We start from the raw sequence: 18,054 nt of genomic DNA, 5'->3' as shown, positions 1-18,054 counted from the left end.
TATAGACGGTGCGAAAAGCCCTGAGCCGCCATCTTCAGAGTCACAAGAAATGGAGACAAGAACAGCAGACTGGGCAGACACAATGATGTCGTCACAAACTGTGATTTGTGATTTTGCGACATGTGTCCTTGTCAGTGATGATGTCTGTCGAAAATGGGAACTCGAGTTCAGCACAAGCGCAATTGATGATCGCACGATGTGTAGAGAGGAATTCTCACCATAATATGACGTCGTGAGGACAAGATGGCAGCACAATGAATTCGATCACATAAAGAACATCCTGGATGACGACACAGGCTGTGCAGGCACCGGATGGTTCGGCCTCCTGCGCGTTGACTGTAAGAAAGAATAGTCCAGAAACAAACGTCGTGACTTTTTTGAGATGGTGGCAAATGCGGGCATCAATCGCTGAAAGGGCAACGCCGGTGTCGACAAGGGCTAGCGTCCATGTTCCTTCTATGATGACTTCAATAACGTTTCGGGGAGAAATTTGAGGCCTTATGCATTTTGCCGGAACCGCAGTTCTCGCCTCCTGAACTGCACTACTTAGTTTTCCTGGCGCACAGGGCTCCGCCGTCGGTGCATGGGGGAAAGGGAGCGGCAGCATGAAGAAAGCGAGTGGCGAGAGGAGGGTGGGGTCTGGGTGGTAGGATCAGATTCGTAGTCGTCTGAATAACTGCGGCGGGGTTGACGTGGTGCATATGTGACCCATGGTGGACGCACATGGTGATAGGTGGTGCACAAAGTGACAGTAACGGGCCACATGTCCAACAAGGCCACAATGAAAACAAATGGGACGGTTGTCTTGCGTGCGCCAAGGGTCGTCGGCTCGTGCGTACTGTACGACTGGGCAGGCGGGCGGCGATACTGGCGGGGGAATAGGCGGACTACGTGGGTTGTAACCTTGCATCACAGGCCTGGAAGCGACTGCGGCGTACGTCAGGGGAGCAGCAGTCGGAGCCTGATGGAGCGAAGGCGAGACCTCTTCGGTGACCTGGTCCCTGATGATGTTTCGGAGAGGGGGCGCCAACAGGGAATTCAACTGGTCGTGAACAAGCGGCATCAGCGAAAGCTGGCGAGCGACCTCTTCACGAACGAAATCCTTAATCTGTAGCAGCAGAGATGACTTGTCAGGAGAAACAGCCATCAGGAAAAACAGATGAGTTGTTAGGAGAAACATTGAAGTCACCTGTGCATGAGAGCGGCGCGTGGCTGTGCGTTGTTTGCGCAGCTCATCAAAACTTTGGCAAAGACTGAAGAGTTCAGGCACTGTGGACGGGTTCTTTGCCAGCAGCATCTGAAAGGCGTCGTCTTCAATCCCTTTCAAGATAAGCCTGATCTTGCCGGCATCGGCCAATGCGACATCAACGCGGTTACACAGGTCGACAACGTCTTCAATGTAGCTGGTGAATGTTTCACCATTCTGCTGCCCGCGGCCACGCAACCGTTTCTCGGCTCAAAGCTTGTGAACAGCGGGCCGCCCAAATACTTCCGTCACATGCGTTTTGAAAGTAGCCCTTGTCGAGAAGTCACGTAGGTGGTTTTGATGCCACACGCTGGGGACACCACTCAAATAAAATGACACGTAGCTGAGCTTCGCAGCATCATCCCAGCGGTTGATCACGCTTACCCGTTCGTATTTGGCGAGCCAGTCTTCAACATCCTCCTCTTCTGTACCACTCAAGATTGGTGGGTCGGGTTAACGCGATGGGCCAGGCCAGACCAATGTGGGCACCAGGACAGCAGGTTGTTGCTGCGGTTGATTTCGTATTGCATCCGGCATTTCAGAGGCTGGCTTCAGTTTCGGCTGCGAAGTTCCACGTTGTCGCTACCCAGCACCTCCACCACTTGTTACGGGGGTTTGTTGAGGTACACAGTGACCGGGAAGATAGCAGCAGCAGCAGGCAAAGCGTAGCCAGGGAGTGAACAGCCGAGCGAGCCAGGCGATGGCAATGCGCTTCCTAGTGTGTCCTTCTTCTTTCTCACATACAGAATACTCTTCCAGGTATCACTGCCCAGCCCCGACAAACGTTATGGCAAATTGGCAATCACAGGCAGAGGGAGGGGTTGACAGCCAGCGACTTCTAGGGCTCACTTTTACAATAAAATAAACATTTACAGTCTATTTTTCATATATTGGCAGAAACAATACACTTACTTCTACTTCTATTTTCAGCTGAAAACTGCGATTCAGTAGGTTACCATGTCGTGGCCCTTTTAAGTGCTACTTAATAAAAACAACTACGAATTACACAGGAATAGTGTCATGGGTTTCCACAAGATGCAAAAACATGCCTTGTTGACTAGGCTAACCAAATTGCTCAAAGAGAGACATCTTGGTTTGTTGCGCCCACCACTTATACCTTCAGAATTTAATGAAAACATTATTGGGGGAAGAATGGTAGCTACACTACATACTATGCATTTCATTTCAAAGTGGCAAACAAGCTCCCTCTTTAATATAGAATGCTATGTGACTGCACTCACCTCTTCATCCATGAAGTCTTCAGGCCTGGATGCAGCAACATTTTCCGATTTGTTTGTCTTGGAGGACTTGTACGTCGAAGGAGTCCAACCTTTGTGTGTACAAGTGGTGTTGTTAAGAGCAGAAGAAACACCAACAAAATACAAAAGTGCACACAATGGCTGTGCATGCAGGGACACATAAAAACATTGGCTCCATCCCAAGAGGGCCACACCAAAACGAAAAACAAAACTTTACACCTGATAGACCTAATATTACAATGAAGCTCGTTTAGACGCATATGTCAAAACTACAAACTAACTCGCATAGTTGGCAACTATTTCATGCCCATGATCTGTATAATTTATTACAAGGTTTTATGTTCCACTGAAAGATTGAAGGAATTTTCACTATGCTGTACTTCAAAGCCCAAAGCATTAAAAGGGCCATGACAAATGCCACAATGAAGGTTATGAAACACCATTATTATCAAGAATGGCTAGAAGGTGTACATAAGGCAGGGTTGTTGTTAATGTAATTACATACTATTAATTTGTTGTCACAGTGGAGGGCACTGAAAATTTCAGCCATCTGGCATTTTTTAATGTGCACTGACATTGCACAATACACGGGCCTCTACTCTTCCACCTCCACCCAAAAGCGAACATCGTGGCCGGGATCGAACCTGTGACCTTCTGGTCAGCAGCTGAGCACAACAATACATAAAGAGCATGAAGTTGCTAAGTGAATCCAAACCTTTACTACCATCAATTAAACAAAAACAGAAAAGTTTTTAATGTTATTTACAAGTTTCGAACAACACTCTCACACTTGTATTCTAGTCTGTGGTACCATGTTTCTTCCTCAAACCAGTCTGGCGTACTGTATTTTTTTTTTCACATATGACTGAAACCTCATTTGCATCAATTTGAGGACAAATTTCCTTATTTGAGTTGTTAAAGCAATGAACCTATTGATTGTTTTAACTGTCTCCTAATATATATATATATATATATATATATATATATATATATATATATATATATATATATATATATATATATATATTGTTTGAACTGTCTTTTATATTTTTTTACGCATTAAAAAAATAAGTATATATATATATATATATATATATATATATATATATATATATATATATATATATGTATATGTATATATATAGTCCAGTAGATCCTCCGTGAGCTGTCACAACGTGGTTTATTTCAACGTTTCGGCCTTGAGTCTGGCCTTCATCAGGATTAAAGGTACAGTTTGTTGGTGCTCAGCTTTATAATCAGAGGGCAAGGAAAGAGAGAAAAAGACAAAAGAAAAAAAAGAAAAAAGAAAAAAGAGAAAAAAGAAGAGAAAAATAATATACGGTGGACTCCCCTCGGGCGCCCCCCTTCCACTCTTCCTTCCACTTCCCCCTTCATCTTTCTTCCCCTTCTCCCCTTCACCTTTCTGATGTCAGTGGTCTGTGTATGCTTCCTTTCACTAACGCATTCCTCCCGACCAGACGGCACCTCCTGGCACTGGCGGTTCAGTGTGGGGCAAAAATGAGCTTTTTTAGGACGTTCTAAGCCTTTAACTACTCGGAGTCCCGTCAACATTTCGTCGTAAAAAGAGGGGTGCCCCGTATTGCGGCAGAGGCTGGTAAGCGGGCGCAATGCGAATTCCTTGCCCGCTTCTAGATTACGCGTGTAGTGGGTGCCTCCTGGCTGTGTACAGGGTTGCTGTTGGGCATGTCATGCATGGCACAATTGATTGGGTAGTAAAATAAAACAGAAAACGGACGACAGCTGCACTTAGGAAGAGTAGTTACACTTGGAATTGTTTTGGGTTGTCCAGTGCCCTTCGCAGCTGCAGTGCCATGAACTCAGTTACTATTTTCATTATTGCCGTTATTGTTTTCTAATGCTTTAATTGCTGCAAGTGTACCAGGATTCTCATTTATCCCTCTATCGAGGATGTTAAATCGGTGGATAAAGTATGACTCTCGTTGTTCACGTTCTCGATTTGATTTAAATCCCGTCTCTAAGAGCGTTACTGATAGTTTGTCGAATGCATGGTCGGGAAGATTGAGATGTTTTGATAGAGGTAGACTTGGGGCTGATTTCGCATGGACTCTGTGATTACTGAAGCGAATCCTAAATGGTGTTTCTGTTTGTCCGATGTACTGCATACCACACACATTGCATTCGAGTAGGTATACCACATTAGAGGAATCGCATGTTAGGTTTCCTCGTATGTTAATCGAAAACTTGGTTTGTCTGCTGGTTGCTTTGTCTGTTTCTCGCATCCCCTTACATACAAAACATCGTGGCTTTAAACAAGGTCGGCATGAATTATTGGGGGGTAATGTGTTAATTTGAGAGTGGACAAGGGTGTCTTTGAGGTTACGTGGTCGTCGGTAAACGACGCCTGGAGCGGATGGGAATGCGCGTTTCAGACGTTCACTTTGTTCCAGAATGTTGTAATGTCGTTTAAGAATTTTGTTTACATTGGGAAAGTTTGTGCTGTAAGTCAAGCAGAGGTTTGTTCGTTGTGGGTCTTCTTGTGGTGGTCGCTTCATAAGTAAGTCTTCGCGCTTTAGTTTTCTCGCTTTTTGAACAGCGTCATTAATTAAATGTAGGGGGTATTTTTGTTTCTCGAGCATAAGTTTTAGCCTCTGTGAGCTCGTGTCAAAGTCAACGTCTCTAGAGCAGATTCGCTTAAACCGGTGAGCCTGGCTGTATGGAATACTGTTTTTACAGTGGTGGGGGTGGTGGCTTTGGTAATGGAGGTATTGTTGTCGATCCGTTGGTTTGCAATATAGGGTTGTAGAGAGCTTCTCTTCTTCTATCGTTATGGTAACATCAAGAAAATTTACGGTTACTTGCGAGTATGTGTGTGTGAAGTGTATGTTCGGATGTATAGCATTGTAAGTGTCGATAAAGCTGAGAAGTTCGTCATCGCTGTGGGTCCAAATAAGAAAGATGTCGTCGATGTATCTTCTGTATAACATTGGTTTCAAGGAACTTTGTGCAAGAAATTCAGATTCTAGCTTTCCCATAAATATGTTGGCATAATTAGGTGCCATTTTGGTGCCCATAGCGGTCCCGCTGATTTGTCGAAAATACTCTTGGTTAAACTCGAATGAATTTAATTCGAGGACCATCCTCGTCAAAGTCGCAATGGCAGAACTACGAGACCGCGTCTCCCTATTGCGGACCCCGGAACTGCCAACGAACACGTCCGCCGGAAGCCCAACGCCGAAATCCTCCCTACAACGACGAACGCCTGCTGGACATAACTACAACCTGCGCACCTCATCAGTGCCATCCCCGCACCCAAAAGAAGATTGACTTCTGAAATGTAGGTCCAGCTCATCACTTCCCAGATGCAGTGCCACTTTCCTTAAAGTACAAAAACTTGCTGACAAATGAATTAGACATGAAATGCATAAATCAACATTGCAAGTGTACCTTCGTGCTAGAATAGCCCCCAAGGGTATGACACTCTCCCTCACACCAGCCGCTACAAATCTAGATGAACATGACCAAATAACATGGAAAAACGTCCTCCTTGAGGCATCACTTAAATTAACAGAAATCACTCTTAATCACAGTAATAAGCAGGTAAAGAAACTGGTCACTATGACCAACACCATTCTCCGCCACAACACCTTATCGAACGTAGAAATCACCCAATTAACAGAATTTGAACATAATAAATACCAAGCCATCATGACCAAAAAAATTCATAAACTCAAAAGAGACCATGTGCCCAAACCCGCGTTCCCTGCTATAGTTCCTTATCACTACAACACCACCACCCAGGAAACCACTAATGGTACAAACGAGCACAAGCACAATCGGACACAAGCTTGTCACCTGACGAAGAAAAACTGCTATCTAAGGAACTAAGCTTCTGCACAACCACAAAATTTTTCGATGAATTCCACTTGCTCCGAGACCTCGACAACTTCGCTCGAAGCTTAAGGTTGCGCGAATATTTCTTGGACAGGCCTTCTAACCACGAAACAATTCACCATCGTAAATCAAATGATTGGACACCGAACAGTAATCGAGACAAGTGCTTGGACCATTATATCACCGCAGTACAAAAAGATATACTACAAGAATACCACAGACAGAAAGGAAACCAAGAAAACTTGACAAAATCTGAAAAAATAAGTATGAAAATTTGGCATCTAGGACAGACATAACAATAAAACCCGCTGACAAAGGAGGAGCAATTGTAGTCCTTAATACAACCAACTACTTACAAGAAGCATACCGCCAACTAGACCACTCAAGATTTTACGAACACCTCCCAGGTGATCCGACAGACGAATACAAATGTATCATATCAACAGAACTAAAGAAACTGTTGGATGCAGAAGAGATAACCAACACTGACCACAAACTGATGCGAGCAGCGTACCCTCGTCCAGGTCGCTTCTACATCCTCTCAAACATTCATAAACCCGGTAACCCAGGTCGACCAATCATATCAGGCATCGGTACAATAACTGAACCCATATCAGGGTACGTGGACAAACTAATAAGCCACATTCCATGCACCCTCGCGTCGTACATAAAAGACACCACACATTTTCTTCGAGACATTGCAGGTTTGTGTGTGCCGAAAAACTCGTACTTGGTTACTCTTGATGTCTCTTCATTATATACAAATATTCCTCACGATTACGGCATAGCTGCATTACAAAACATGTACACAAACCATAGACAATCTAACACCCCAGATTTTTCTGCCATTGTAACTTTGACAAGGATGGTCCTTTGACGAGGATGGTTCTTCCATAACGATAGAAGAAGAGAAGCTCTCTACAACCCTATATCGCAAACCAACGGATCGACAACAATACCTCCATTACCAAAGCGACCACCCCCGCCACTGTAAAAACAGTATTCCATACAGCCAGGCTCACCGGTTTAAGCGAATCTGCTCTAGAGACGCTGACTTTGACACGAGCTCACAGAGGCTAAAACTTATGCTCGAGAAACAAAAATACCCCCTACATGTAATTAATGACGCTGTTCAAAAAGCGAGAAAACTAAAGCGTGAAGACTTACTTATGAAGCGACCACCACAAGAAGACCCACAACGAACAAACCTCTGCTTGACTTACAGCACAAACTTTCCCAATGTAAACAAAATCCTTAAACGACATTACAACATTCTGGAACAAAGTGAACGTCTGAAACGCGCATTCCCATCCGCTCCAGGCGTTGTTTACCGACGACCACGTAACCTCAAAGACACCCTTGTCCACTCTCAAATTGACACATCACCCCCCAATAATTCATGCCGACCTTGTTTAAAGCCACGATGTCTTGTATGTAAGGCGAAGCGAGAAACAGACAAAGCAACCAGCACACAAACCAAGTTTTCGATTAACATACGAGGAAACCAACATGCAATTCCTCTAATGTGGTATACCTACTCGAATGCAACGTGTGTGGTATGCAGTACATCGGACAAACAGAAACACTATTTAGGATTCGCTTCAATAATCACACAGCCCATGCGAAATCAGCCCCAAGTCTACCTCTATCAAAACATCTCAATCTTCCCGACCATGCATTCGACAAACTATCAGTAACGCTCTTAGAGACGTGATTTAAATCAAATCGAGAATGTGAACAACGAGAGTCATACCTTATCCACCGATATAACACCCTCGATAGTGGAATAAATGAGAATCCTGGTACACTTGCAGCAATTAAAGCATTAGAAAACAATAACGGCAATAATGAAAATAGTAACTGAGTTCACGGCACTGGAGCTGCGAAGGGCACTGGACAACCCAAAACAATTCCAAGTGTAACTACTCTTTCTAAGTGCAGCTGTCGTCTGTTTTCTGTTTTATTTTACTACCCAATCAATTGTGCCATGCATTACATGCCCAACAGCAACCCTGTACACAGCCGGGAGGCCCACACTACACGCGTAATCCAGAAGCGGGCAAGGAATTCGCATTGCGCCCGCTTACCAGCCTCTGCCGCAATACGGGGCACCCCTTTTTTTACGACGAAATGTTGACGGGGCGCCGAGTAGTTAAAAGCTTAGAACTTCCTAAAATGCCCGCTTACCAGCCTCTGCTACAATACGCGGCACCCCACTTTCTACGACGAAATGTTGACGGGACTCCGAGTAGATAAAGGCTTAGAACGTCCTAAAAAAGCTCATTTTTGCCCCACACTGAACCGCCAGTGCCAGGAGGCGCCGTCTGGTCGGGAGGAATGCGTTAGTGAAAGGAAGCATACACAGACCGCTGACATCAGAAAGGTGAAGGGGAGAAGGGGGAGAGAGATGAAGGGGGAAGTGGAAGGAAGAGTGGAAGGGGGGCGCCCGAGGGGAGTCCACCGTATATTATTTTTCTGTTCTTTTTTTCTCTTTTTTCTTCTTTTTCTTTTTTCTTTTTTTTTTCTTTTCTGTCTTTTTTCCTTTTTCCTTGCCCTCCGATTTGAGATTGTATAAAGCTGAGCACCAACAAACTGTACCTTTAATCCTGATGAAGGCAAGACTCTAAGCTGAAACGTTGAAATAAACCACGTTGTGACCGCTCACGGAGGATCTACTGGACTATGTGCAACGCTACGGCCACTCAACCACCATGCCTGCCTTTTTATATATATATATATATATATATATATATATATAAGGGAAAGAAGTGTATACCTAAGGGCTCGCTTTTTCGTGTTTTGACACAATATTAATGAGATCTAACAGACAGTAATGCCAAGGAATGTATAGGGGAAGTTATTAGAACAAATGAAATGTCAATAAGAAGAAAAAAATGTGGGTGAGAGAATACCCAGCCGTGAGCAGGAAACGAACCTACGACCTTCGAATAATGCGTTCGATGCTCTAACCACTGAGCTATCACAGCGGCCTTCCCTCACTCCACTTTTTGGGGTTTATATGTAAATTTAGAAGTAGGAGTGTCGGTCAGCCCCATTTATAAGCCAAGCAGCGAGTGTGAAACACACTATTATGTGCATGTGTGGCGTCACGTAGTACGTGAACTTATTACGAGCGGCCAGCTGACTAATAGTCCTTCGTATACAACCTAATGACACCAAGTCTGCCAGTACGAGACCCTCGTTAATGAATAAGGGAAAGGAGTGTATACCTAAGGGCTCGCTTTTTCGTGTTTTGACACAATATTAATGAGATCTAACAGACAGTAATGCCAAGGAATGTATAGGGGAAGTTATTAGAACAAATAAAATGTCAATAAGAAGAAAGAAAAGTGGGTGAGAGAATACCCAGCCGTGAGCAGGAAACGAACCTACGACCTTCAAATAACGCGTTCGATGCTCTAATATATATATATATATATATATATATATATATATATATATATATATATATATATATATATATATATATATATATATATATATATATATATATATTGTGAAGAAGAAGATGTGCCTGCGGCGAGCAGCATCGCCAACGCCCGCCTCTCTCGGCTCGTGCTTCGGCTCGCTGCTGTGCTGATCTCTGCTGGACGATTCTTCACGCCGTCTTGCCGTTGTCGTTATCGACTAATAAACCTCGTCACATTTGGTCGAGATGCTGGGTATATATATATATATATATATATATATATATATATATATATATATATATATATATATATATATATGTATATAGGTATGGGGTATGGCGCAACGGGAGCACTGTCAAGAAGGATAAATATATTTATTTCCCAACAGTTTCGAGAGGGGTCCTCCCATCATCAGGGGTGAGTTATACTAACATCAACGTTCAAACTTCGATGCTGCTGTGTCCCTCTCGCCTTGAAAGATGTTTTGCGAGAGTAAGAGAGAACTAAATAAAAAAAAACACTGTGAACAGTGAGCACGAAACCAGACTGTGCACATCCGGTTCTCATCCTGTGCTGACCAGTTCTCGACGTGTGTCGGGCCACCCAAGATTGTCGCCGCGGTGGCGGGAGGGGCCTGCGATGGCGTGCATAAGAAAAGAGTTTCCCCTTAATGGGTCGGTCGGCTCTTTACCTTTCATCTTCGCCCGTTTCCCCTTAATGGTAGTCACATGGTAGGCGAGCGTAAACACTTTTTATGTACACGTGAAAAGAAAAAATTTATATATATAAAAAGAAGAAAATAAAACAAGAAAGGACAGTGTACACGTACGAGTCAGTCAAAAACAAAAACAGGCATGGTCTCCAGCTATGAATCTTTGTCACCAATTTTCCTCCTGGCTTATTTTTCGGAGGCAGGCAAGTCTTCCAGGGTCCTCGTTGATGCCGGCTACTAATGTTCTAAATTTGAAAATAAAATATGCCTCACGCTAATCGCGCTCGCATCTTTTTGAGAAACCAGACTGTAAAAGAGTTATGCTGATATTTTCAAAACTGTGGTTTGGCAGGCGCAGATGTCTAGATAAAGGTAGCTTCGGCAAAGAAGTGGCGTGGTACTGTTGATTATTCAACCGCAGCCGAAATGGCATGTCTGTTTGGCCGATATATTCTTGTCCGCAGATGTTGCAATGTAGCATGTATATTACATTACTGGAGTTACAATTAAGGCTTTCAGTTATGCCAAATTTGAAATCCGAGAAGTTCGCTTTTGATTCGCGTGACACACAGAGGCATCCAGGGCCCCAGCAGTGACGACGTCGCCACTCCCACCAGTGAGGCCCTACAACACCAGGCGGACGAATGCGGTGGCTTCCAATTGACACAGGAAACAAAAGGTACAGGCTGTCTCAAACACACACAGTCCTAGTCATTTCTATCGATTAGGAAAATCATTGAAAAATGGGTTCAATACGAAAAACATGCGGAACAACTAACCAAATATATATCTCACCAAATTGCACCTAAGGGCCTAGACATTGAGGGGTTGCAGGCCTAGCCTGCAACCCCTCAATGTCTACACTAAGTGAAGCAGAAAGGGGGAAGTGGGAAAAAATATTACTAGAAGCGTCCTTGCAACTGACTCGGGTCATTGCAGACCCTAGTGAGCGTAAGGCCGCCGAATACAATGTCGCGGAGGCCACGCAGAAATTAGTGTCTAATCTCGGACAGCATGAGGCAAGAGAAGTGGAAAGATATGAACTAAAAAAGAGAGGCAAAATTTCAATAGTAAAAGATGGAAAATTCTATCGGGACTGCAGAAGCTCTACTGCTCTGCAACAGAAAAATAGGAATGAGACCCTACAGGAACACCAGGGACCACCCGTACCTCAACCTAACTTTGAGGAGAAAAATGGGAACTCGAAACTACAGTGTAATTCTAATCAAGACAGCCTTACTCTCGAATATGACGCTGACACTCTCGTGCCACGTGAAAGCCAAGAGCAGCCAAAAACTTATGAGCAAAATGTCCTCAATCTGTCCAACACAACGCTTACACCCGCTCAGCTACAACGTTTGTCGAGAGGCTTAACCTTTTGCCCATGATCCGGTAGATTCAATGAATTTGAACTGTACCAAGACCTCGATAACTTTACGCGTAATCTCCGCCTCCGTGAATACTTTCATGATCGGAAGGACCGTACGGACGAGAATAGATTGATTAGTGGTGACAAATTATGGTGTCCAGGTGAGCAGAGGGACAAACACCTCGATATGTATATATCAGCAGTTCAAAAAGATATCATCAGAGCATATGAAAAAAATCGGCCATCTTGAAACAACCTATCAAAGTCAGAACGATGGGCACTCGATGAACAACGAAAAAACACTAAAATTATTATCAAACCGGCTGATAAAGGGGGCTGCATAGTAATTCTAAACATGCTGGACTACTTAAACGAAGGGGAACGACAACTATCAGACACAAAATTCTACAAAGAACTTCCAACAAACCCGACTCCCGAATTTGAAAGCGAGATAAAAGGAACCCTAAATAATCTCCTTCGGGACGAGAGAATTACCGGCAAAATGTTAAAAGCAATGTTACCAGCCCATTCTGTTCCCGGTCGATTCTATTTGCTCCCCAAAATACACAAGGCAGGCAATCTGGGACGTCCTATAGTATCCAGTAACAGCACATCAACAGAAAACATATCAGAATTAATCAATTCCTTAATAAAAGACATCCCCCCAAATTTTCCCTATTACCTAAGGGACACAAACCACTTCAGCTGCGAAACTTCAAGTCTCAACATCCTAGGCGATAGTTTTCTGGTGACCATGGACGACTGCTCACTGTACACCAACATACCCCACCATGATGGAATAACGGCTATGGTTTCTGAATATGAAAAATCTGACTCATAAACTGGTGTAAGTGGCGAGGTACTGTTTACACTTCTTGAACTTGTACTAAATTATAACCATTTTGAGTTCAATGGCAAGCACTTTCTTCAGGTCAGTGGCACTGCAATGGGCACAAACTTTTCGAGCACCTTTATGGCTTCACTCGAAATCCCATTCATTGAGGGACGCACCTTGAAACCTTTCTACTACAGAAGATACTTAGACGATATTTTTCTGATATGAAACCACGATGAGGGAAGTCTTTTCCGCTTCATAGAGGATTTTAACAAGTGCCACCCGTCAATTAAATTCACGCTCAAAATTTCCAAAACAGGCATTACTTCTTGGACGTCACTGTCACTGTCAAAAATGACCGCTTGTCAACAAACCTTTACGAAAAGCCTACAGACCATCAAATGTACCTACATTTCAACAGCAGCCATCCAAAGCATTGCAAAACGGGTATTCCATATTCTCAGGCCTACCGGAACCGAAGAATATGCAGGGATATGCAGGAATTTGACAGACACGCAGAACACCGAAAGCATTCCTTATTGAAACAAAATTATCACGAAGACATCATTAACGATGCCATACTACGTGCTCGCAACGTGAACCGGAATGATATAATTAAGGGACCAAACAGTAAAACGACTTCCCAAATGAACCTTTTACTAACTTACTTCTGATCAGTGCCACGAATCAGCAACATACTTTCCCGATATTTCAACATAATCAGGAAAAGCAAACGACTAACTTCAATTTTCGTGAAGCCACCTCACGTGGCGTACCGCAGGGGTAAAAACCTGAGGACATTCTTGTCAGAGCAAAAACAAACCACTACAGAACTAAATCAGGGTGCCATCCATGCGGAAAACTCGATGCAAGGTATGCCCACAGATGGTCACAACACGTGAATCAAAAATGAACTTCTCGGATTTCAAATTCTGCATCACTGAAAGCCTTAATTGTGACACCAGTAACGTAATATACATGCTACATTGCAACATCTGCCAACAAGAATATATCAGCCAAACAGACACGCCATTTTGCCTGCGGTTCAATAATCGCCAGTGCCACTCCACTTCCCTGCCGAAGCCACCTTTATCTAGACATCTGCGCCTGCCAAAGCGCAGTTTTGAAAATATCAGCGTAACTCTTTTACAGTCCGATTTCTTAAACAGGCGCGAGCGCGAACAGCGTGAGGCATATTTCATTTTCAAATTTAGAACATTAGTAGCCGGCAACAACGAGGACCCCAGAAGACTCTCCTGCCTCCGAGAAGTAAGCCAGGAGGAAATTGGTGACAAAGATTCATAGCTGGAGACCATGCTTGTTTTTTTTTTTTTTTTTTTTCTGACTGACTCGTACGTGTACACTGTCGTTTCTTACTTTATTTTCTTCTTTATATATATATATATATTTTTTCTTTCACATGTACATACAAAGTGTATACGCTCGCCTACCACTTGACTGCCCTTGAGGGGAAACGGGCGAAGATGAAAGGTAAAGAACCGACCGACCCATTAAGGAGGAACTCTTTTCTTATGCACGCCATCGCGGGCCCTTCCCGCCACCGCGGCGACAATCTTGGGTGGCCCGACACACGTCGAGAACTGGCGAGCACAGGATGAGAACCGGATGTGGACTTACACCGACATTTGGATGTGCACAGTCTGATTTCGTGCTCAGTGTTCACAGTGTTTTTTTTTTTTGTTTTTTTTTTGTTCTCTCTTATTCTCGCAAACACCTTTCAAGGCAACGAAGTTTGAATGTCTATGTTAGTATAACTAATCCCCTGACAGAGGAAGGACCCCTCCCGAAACTGTTGGGAAATAAATATATTTATCCTTATTGACAATGCTCCCGTTGTGCCATATCCCATACCTTCACGAAGACTAACTGGCCCATTGAATTATTACTCTCAGTATATATATATATATATATATATATATATATATATATATATATATATATATATATATATATATATATATATATATATATATATATATAGTAGAGAAGCCTTCGAACACTGAAATGGGTAGAACTCTCAAGTTTGTCAACTTGCTGTCTTTGACGTCAGTACCATCAGCGCCCGTAAAGATGGGTGGATCGCGGATCCTGGGGACACCAGGACAAGGGGGTGGCATGGGAGGAGGCGTTTGCGTTTGCTGAGAGGTGTCGTGGGACATGGTAGATTGCAGGGTACAAGATCGTAGTTCCAAGGGCATTGAAGGGGATCGTAGCACTCTCAACCAATTTGTTAAGGCGTTTATTAGCTGGCACACAGCGAGCATACACAATGGCAACAGTAACAGCCAAGCACAGCCTCTCAGCGCGAGTGGCATCCATTTTGGGTAGACCCGCTAGAAAGCACTTGAGAGTTCGACCGATTTCAGTGTTCGGAGGCTTTCTACAATATATATATATATATATATATATATATATATATATATATATATATATATATTCTAGTCCATTTGCCCATCTGCTAAAATTATTGACTTAAGGTCACAAGTTTTTTTTTGGTTCAATTTATGCAACGATTTCAACAGAGGTGTTGTCTCTAATTATTGCTTTCTAACATTTAGCAGCTATTATGCCCATCTAACCATGCACTCCTGAAATGTGAGTTCTAGCTAATTTGTATTTAATACATGCACAACAATATTGTTACACTTAATTTTTTTTTTTAGCATTTGTCACTTATTTATGCCCCGTTTCAAAAGGCATTCCACCATCCTGAGATTCTTTTTTTACATGTTGATAACTGCAATATCTTCATATTGAGAAGCACATGTAATTTGATTAACTTTGTGTGCTTCCTTGAAGTGCTTTCCTCAGTTTGTTGGTGTTCTTAATAATGTTGTGATGTCTTTCATTTTGACCAACCAGGCTTCTTGTGTGATGCTAACTGCTTGCCTTTCACGGCAATGGAGTCTTCCTAACTTTCACAGGAATTCGTTAAGGCAGGTTGACGGGCTAGTTGGTTGGGGTTCATCATTTATATGGGTATAGTGCACCACGACAAGGACACAAAGAGAGAAACACACACACACACACGCACGCACACACGCACACAAACACACAGAACAAATGCAAAAATAGTTTTTCAGCCACTCCAAAACAACTCCTACACACTGTCATTGTCAGTGGTGTAATGCGCCCCCCCCCCCCCTCTTTAAAAAAAAATCAGCCTACGCTGCTGGTCAAAGAGATAAAAACCTTTTAAAGTATTCCTCCCACATTGGTTTATTTAGAAGGTATACAATCAAAGACCTAATGAGCGGTTATAGCAGTTTTTTTTTTTAATCTTACACACTCCAATATATGAATATATGTGTCTGCAATTCGTACATGATGACCAGGGAGCAATCATAAATCTACACCAGGAAGTGCCTCGCAGTTCGACTGCTAAACTTTACAATTCGCTGTTCCTTACGGTATAATTGATCTGCTTTTGTACAGAGCACATGATGAGTTTCATGCGTACACTTGGCGGGCCAGCTACTTTAAGAAAGTGTTCAATACAAAGTGTTCCACGAGTCTCTCAGCATTCTGTAACATCACGATATGGTCAACCTGGCTGATAATCGCACACACAACCTTTCGCTCAACAGCAGAACGCTCTGTCTATTGAGCCACAGCCGCAAGACGGTTACATTGTGACCACAAACACAATTATCAACACCGAATAAAAGGTTGTAGCAAACAACAATTTCTTTTTACTAAATACGCGTGCGCAGATAGTCAGAGCGACTTCAATTTAGCTACACCGCCTTGTATGAGACCATACTGTAAACATGACATGTGATTGATTGATTTGTGGGGTTTAACGTCCCAAAACCACTATTTGATTATGAGAGACGCCGTAGTGGAGGGCTCCGGAAATTTTGACCACCTGGGGTTCTTTAACGTGCACCCAAATCTGAGTACACGGGCCTACAACATTTAAAACATGACATGTGTAATGCTTATTCAAAACGACCGCAGTCGCGAAAATATGTGCACCCGAAAGCGCTAGAATATCGTCGACGTTAACACTGCGCATGGGACGGCTTCGGCTTAAGTGGCCTACCTTCTTTAGTTCCAACAGTGTTGAAGTAACCAGCGGAAAAACCTCCAGTAAAAGCTCCGTGAAAACGGCGTCTTCCCTGCGCATCTCTGACAGTAAGATCGGGCTGGAACTTCTTCCGGGGGATTTCGTCTGCACAAAAACAAACAGCAATTAGTGACACTAGCACGAATACAAAGGAACTATGCGTTGCTTCATATCTGACGTAGTAAACACCAGGTGGCAACAGTAATTTTGGATGAACAATTCACTCGTTAATCAGCAGTTTTCGCAACGATCGTACCATCCTCAAGTTCCTCCAAAGGGGTACCAAGGAACAGGTACTCTTCCGCCATATCGAAATGCCAGCAGTGGGATCAGCAACAATACTACGGTTCCGACTTTGATCTTGCTCTTTCATTGCACTAGAAGAACAAAACTCACTGCATCTTCGTTATCTCACATTTGCTGAACAGTAGAAAACGGTCATAATGCGCACAAAAATTCGCTTAAGTGCGCCGCCATATTGTAGAGGTACGGTCATTGTGGCCAAGCTAAAAGCAGCTACCCGCCGAAAGTACAAAAAAAAATAAATTATGAACGTTGACGATGATGCTGTTACTGAACTACAGTGCCTAGAATCCCTGAACCGGGACTCAACGTGCCTGTTTGTTACAATCACGCATCACTGCATTTGCCACAGTGAAACTTCCTGGTCTTCGTGGCTACCTTTTGCTTTATTATTCTTATTTATTTATTTTGCATATGTGGTCTCGTCATTAGTACAAGTAGAATGACCCATGAAAGCGCATGTGACCAAGAAATAAGTGTAAATTTAAGGACTCGTCTTTGTTGACACAATAACAATAAGAACAGACAGTGATGCCAAAGGATGTTGTTAGAAGTAATTGCAATGTAAATAAAAAGGAAGAAAACTGGCAGGTTCGGCAGGACCCGAACCTGCGATCTTCAAATCACGCATCCGATGCTCTAACTCTGACCTATGGGGGCGGTCATGTAACCACCTGCCTTCAAACGTGGGAGTAGAGTTACAGGTAGCATATACAGAAACTCTACTTGGGAGCGTAAGTCGGTGCCACCTTTTGTCATTACGGTGAGTGTAGACAGTAGAACACTCTTTTCTGCTTGATGACGTCACTTAGCACGTGATCTTCATACGAGCTGGCACCTTACCAACAATCCCTCGCTTGCCAAAACGAGACCCTTGCTCCGAATGACAAAGAGAAGTGTAAGTTTAAGGGCTTCTTTTTTTTTTTTGTTAGAATA

At 43.3% G+C, this 18,054-nt stretch overlaps 1 protein-coding gene across 5 annotated transcripts in view; it reads right to left on the bottom strand.

Annotated features, from left to right (window-relative positions):
• LOC119176491 (G patch domain-containing protein 1) overlaps positions 1 to 17,322 on the bottom strand; it is a 98,793-nt gene extending 81,471 nt beyond the window's left edge. For 3 of the 5 annotated variants that reach the window (XM_037427797.2, XM_037427792.2, XM_037427798.2), the window contains exons 1-3: positions 17,072 to 17,322; positions 16,792 to 16,920; positions 2,488 to 2,576 (exon numbers count right to left, since the gene is read on the bottom strand). In XM_037427797.2, coding sequence (XP_037283694.2) covers positions 2,488 to 2,576; positions 16,792 to 16,920; positions 17,072 to 17,123 — 270 coding nt within the window. In that variant the 5' untranslated portion in view covers positions 17,124 to 17,322. The remainder of the gene's footprint in view (positions 1 to 2,487; positions 2,577 to 16,791; positions 16,921 to 17,071) is intronic. The other 2 variants (XM_037427796.2, XM_037427795.2) reach the window with 1 other exon arrangement.
• Positions 17,323 to 18,054: the final 732 nt, after the last annotated feature.

The sequence above is a fragment of the Rhipicephalus microplus genome, chromosome X (assembly GCF_043290135.1).
Source record: "Rhipicephalus microplus isolate Deutch F79 chromosome X, USDA_Rmic, whole genome shotgun sequence".
Lineage (NCBI taxonomy): Eukaryota > Metazoa > Arthropoda > Arachnida > Ixodida > Ixodidae > Rhipicephalus > Rhipicephalus microplus.
Note: the sequence above shows the minus strand (reverse complement) of the source record. Positions and strands in the feature narration are given on the sequence as shown.